The 4,455-nt window shown below is 30.6% G+C and overlaps 2 protein-coding genes across 4 annotated transcripts in view; both read left to right on the top strand.

Annotated features, from left to right (window-relative positions):
• Positions 1–2,108, top strand: part of LOC107628888 — a 2,481-nt gene extending 373 nt beyond the window's left edge. Inside the window, exons 2-3 of one of the 2 annotated variants that reach the window (XM_016331517.2) lie at positions 47–165; positions 1,737–2,108. In XM_016331517.2, coding sequence (XP_016187003.1) covers positions 47–165; positions 1,737–1,756 — 139 coding nt within the window. In that variant the 3' untranslated portion in view covers positions 1,757–2,108. Of the gene's footprint in view, positions 1–46; positions 166–1,246; positions 1,536–1,736 lie in introns of those variants that run through there. The other variant, XM_016331516.1, reaches the window with a different exon arrangement.
• The window catches only part of LOC107628889 (uncharacterized protein At1g01500), a 3,300-nt gene continuing 2,594 nt past the window's right edge, over positions 3,750–4,455 (top strand). The window contains exon 1 of one of the 2 annotated variants that reach the window (XM_016331519.2): positions 3,750–4,266. The gene's annotated coding sequence lies outside the window, so the exon portion shown is untranslated. Of the gene's footprint in view, positions 4,267–4,301; positions 4,454–4,455 lie in introns of those variants that run through there. The other variant, XM_016331520.2, reaches the window with a different exon arrangement.

The raw sequence follows: 4,455 nt of genomic DNA, 5'->3' as shown, positions 1-4,455 counted from the left end.
TTTGGTGGGGTTAAGTTGTGTTAATTATGATGGTGTGGTTTTGAAGGGTTCTGTCTGTTATTGGAAGCTTAGAGTCTTTGATGCCACTTCACAGTGCTATTGCAAATGCAAGACTCACTTCCAATATTGCTGTTGATTCCAGCTGCTGGAGCTTGCTTTCTAGAGGTACCTACTTTAAAAAAAAAAAGAATGTTTCTTTTTTGGTTTTGCTTGTTATGAGAGGTTGGAATGGAACTAAGTGTAGTTTTTCATGCATTCTTAAATGTGTTAGTTATTATCTCATTATATATGTCATCATATGAATCTGCAATGATTGAATGGATGTGCATCGAATTATCTATTTCTGTTTGCACAATGCTGGTATATTGTGATTGATCTTTTGATGGTAAGAAGAAACAGAATCACTATTATGATTGAGGTTTTTCTTTTTTTTTTTGGTGGAAAATCGATTTTTGCATTGTGGGGTTGAGCTTTGTGTTGGAATGGAGTGCACATTTATGCCGGTTTTGTATTTGGTATGTGATGGAATGTTATCCATTTCGTATTTTGATAGCTTTTAGTACATGGAATATGCAATTAATAGAAATCATAATTATGAATTGTGAAGAATATGGTCGTTCAAGTACAAATGTTCAAACTCCATAGATTTTACTCTCTTAAAAATTCTTGCTTGAATAGTTGTTGGTGCTTATTGTATTTGTTTACTCTTAACACTATCTTGTCAATGGACAAGAAAGGATTCAACGTCATCATGTTCTGTTATCTATTAGGATTACATTTGATGTTAGCAAAACAGTCTGAAATTTTAGACTACCTTGGTTGGTATGAACATAGATAAATTGAATCGAATACATACACATATATGGGGTGCCTAGGCCATGAATAAGAAGTTCTATCCCTTCTTAGCATTCTGAATTTCCATTATTTGTGGGAATTAATCAAACTATACATGTAGGGGATCCAAGCTTCTAGGTTAGGCTTTCTTTTTTTTATATAGCCGAAAACTTGTTTTTCCCTTTTCTTTTTTTCGGAAAGAATTAAGTTATCTTATAAAATTTATACAAGTATGTGAAAACTGATTTTTTTTTTAACCTTAAGAAAACTCATATTTACTAGTGAAATAGATACCTACCATGCAAAAACCCCCATAGTAATAGTAACACAATTAGATGGGAGTCCAGCTTTAGTAATTGCCTTTTGTCTTCTTCATTCTCATCCTGACATGTTCTTTTACTTTGTTGTATAGGACTTGAAAAAACATTGTGACAGACCCTGCTGGATCCATTCAAGATGAAAGCTAAAAAGTGAGGGTAAAAAAAAAGGAGAGAATTTGTAGGTTTTCTTTTCTAAATATTGAAAGTTGAAAGTTTGGCCATTGTATTATGCTGCAAGTGCAGACTCTGTACAATTGAATTTTCTTGTTTCCCTGATAATTAATACATGACCAATGTGCTTATAGTGTCATTTTGTCCTTCAAATTCTTTTCTTGAATGGATTTGGAAGGACTACCAATAAGAGATGTAAGTTTTTCCATACATGCTCAAATGATCTCATAACATTTATGTTGTTTGCATTTTGTTCTCATTGAAACCTTCCTTCAATGTTTTATGTGTCTGTTTTTGTGTTAATGATTTGAAGGGGATGCATTACTGAGGTCAAACATAATCACCTATGCTTTTTTTAAAACTTATTTGGGCTGATTGTAATTTTATATTTTCCATTGATGTGTATGCTAGACTTTGCAGTGCCTCGGTGACAAAGGCTAAACTAAAAGGATTCCATCATTTCAATCTTCTCTCCCTTCTCTATGGAGCATCACAATCTAGTTTAACAAAATCATATTATTCCTTCTATCTATTCTCATTTCCATGTGACAAGTTTTATGAATTATTTGTGGAACTTTTATTCTTTTAAGGGGGAGTAAGTTTGATTACTTGTCAGTCTCTTTCTTTTAATTGTTCTTTATACTTTATAGGATAACTCCCTTGTTTCTTTGTCATATATATGCTGTTAATTATGGCCTTAGCTGGTGTGTTTAGATGATTGTTGGTTTTTCTCAAGAGAATGTAAGGTCAACATTTTTAGCGTAAAAAGAAGAGAGAGTTGGCTAGTATCAATTTAATTGTAAGGCAAAAATAAATAAAAAGTATTCCTCACTTAGCTTTTCTCATTAATAGTAAAAAAAAATGGATGAAGTTTTAGTTTAGTACCTAAGTTTTTGGGTGAAGTTAATATATTTATGTATCAATTAAAGTAAAAGATTTAAAATTTTTACTAATGATAATCTTAATACGAGGTCAAAGTACTAAAATTTTGCCGCAAGAAACCCAAAAGTAATGTGATTAGGTTATNACTAATTTTTTATTGTCTTGCAAACATTAATATTTTAATATAATATGACAATGAATTGGATAATTCCTACTTTGAGCAAGAATAATTGAATAAATAAATGGCATTGGAATCGTGGTAGCCCATTTCACATGGCTTTGTTCATTGTTTTGTGATGAGTCTTCCATTAACATGGAGCCAAAAACAACCACGTTGCAATGCATTCGTCCATTTACGTAAAAAGGTGATCCAATTTGCACTTCTTGCTCCTCAATCTTCAACACAATCACCTCAACCTACACGTGTCAACTCAATCCTTCTATCATCAAATATTTCTCGTTAATATATTTTGGGGTCCTATATTTTGATGTGATCTTGCTACTATATCTAAAGATTAATTATTTGATTAATCACTTGTATAAAATATATATTAAATTATATTAAATAACATACATAAATATACAAATATATAGTAATTATTTTTTTGGTTATATATCTTTTTTATTTAGATATTTTTTCCGTTTCAAAATAAATTTTCTTTTACCTTTTAGATTCATTAGAAATTATTGTATCTAAAAGCTTTTAGAAAATAAAACTTATTTTAAAAATAAAAAATAAAAGAGATAATTATTTTGTCTCTAGACAAAGAGCATACAAAAGAGTTTATCCTTTAATTTTATTTTGATTTGATTATGCCTTTGCTGATGCATTGCATAGTGCCGACATTAATGCATTATTTCCATGTTTGGCCCCGTTATTATCCCTAAACATCTTTGAAGTACCAAGTACATGTCCTAATCCTTGAAATCTTTGTTAAACCTAATTGTTTTTTTGGTAATTTTCAAATTGAACGAATTAAAAACTAATCTACTTAAAATCTGATTTATATAAGAATTTAATATTAACTAATAAATTATATAAACATGATATTCGAATCTCTAATACTTATTTTTTTTTTTTTGGTGACTATCTCTAATACTTATTTAAACACATGAATAAAATAACTGTTCAATTGATTTAAATTAAAAAAAATTGTTATAATTGACCAGGATGAATTATTATAAATAAAATAAAAAAATCATACAAATTTCATTAAAAAAACATTGCTATTGCAATTATTTATCCTAAAGATATTAATCAAAATTCTATGAAATTTTTACAAACCAGTCACAACTCACAACAGAGTGATCAGTAATCAGTAATCACCTGATTTTTTGTATTTATTTTTCATTTTTTAGACAGTTGTAATCACCAGATAATTATAACAAAAAACTTAAGAGGATCTTATGAGAAAAAGACAAGTGCCTAACCTGAAGAGAAAAAGAAGATACATTGATATTTTTTTCGTTACAAATTTTGAGGAATCCATAATAATATTAGCAAGCAATTGCAACTTTGCAAGTAATCTACTTTCTAGTTTCTACAGCCACTGAAAAAACGAACCTACGACACAACACAACACGTCGTTTTCACCTCTCAAATTTTAACGGTTCCTCTGAATTCTCAAACTCCATAAATCACACTCTCCTTTGTTGGATAAGATCTTTGAGAAATACTGCAATTTCTCATATGACCATGGACCCCACACTCATCTTCATTAATATCAACAATTTTTTTCCAAATAAACCTTCTTCTCTTCATACTTCAACCCATAAACACCATAAGTGCCAGCCCATGATTTATAATTTCTGAGGGATTATCATAGAATCCGAGATTCTTATCTTGGTTTTTGGTATCAGTTTCATTGATCCCAACAACAAGGGGAGAATCCTCGTTTCTCAGAATTTTCCTGAGCTATTTGGATTTTGAACTCAGCTCCGAATTAGATTCTGGGTCTGACTCAAAAAGCTTCCTTTTGTTGTCAAATATAATAAAAATTCGATTTTTCGTTTCTTATTCTCCTTTTTTGCTTAAGCTGAGGACACAAGATATTTTGCGGTAAGTGGGGTTAGTGGTTGGTGTTAAGTAATCATTTTTTGGGGGTTGCATTTGCATCGTTACTTAACTCATGCTAGTGATGGTTTTGTCGGGTTCCTGTGACGAACGTTTCTGTGCGTCGTTATTCACCGGCTATTTCATTTTTTTGGGGGGTCAAACTTCTCCATCAAGAGAAGATCGATTTTTGGT

Source organism: Arachis ipaensis, chromosome B03, assembly GCF_000816755.2.
Source record: "Arachis ipaensis cultivar K30076 chromosome B03, Araip1.1, whole genome shotgun sequence".
NCBI classification, from domain to species: domain Eukaryota; kingdom Viridiplantae; phylum Streptophyta; class Magnoliopsida; order Fabales; family Fabaceae; genus Arachis; species Arachis ipaensis.
The sequence above is the reverse complement of the archived record's forward strand: the minus strand, read 5'-3'. Positions and strand labels throughout refer to the sequence as shown.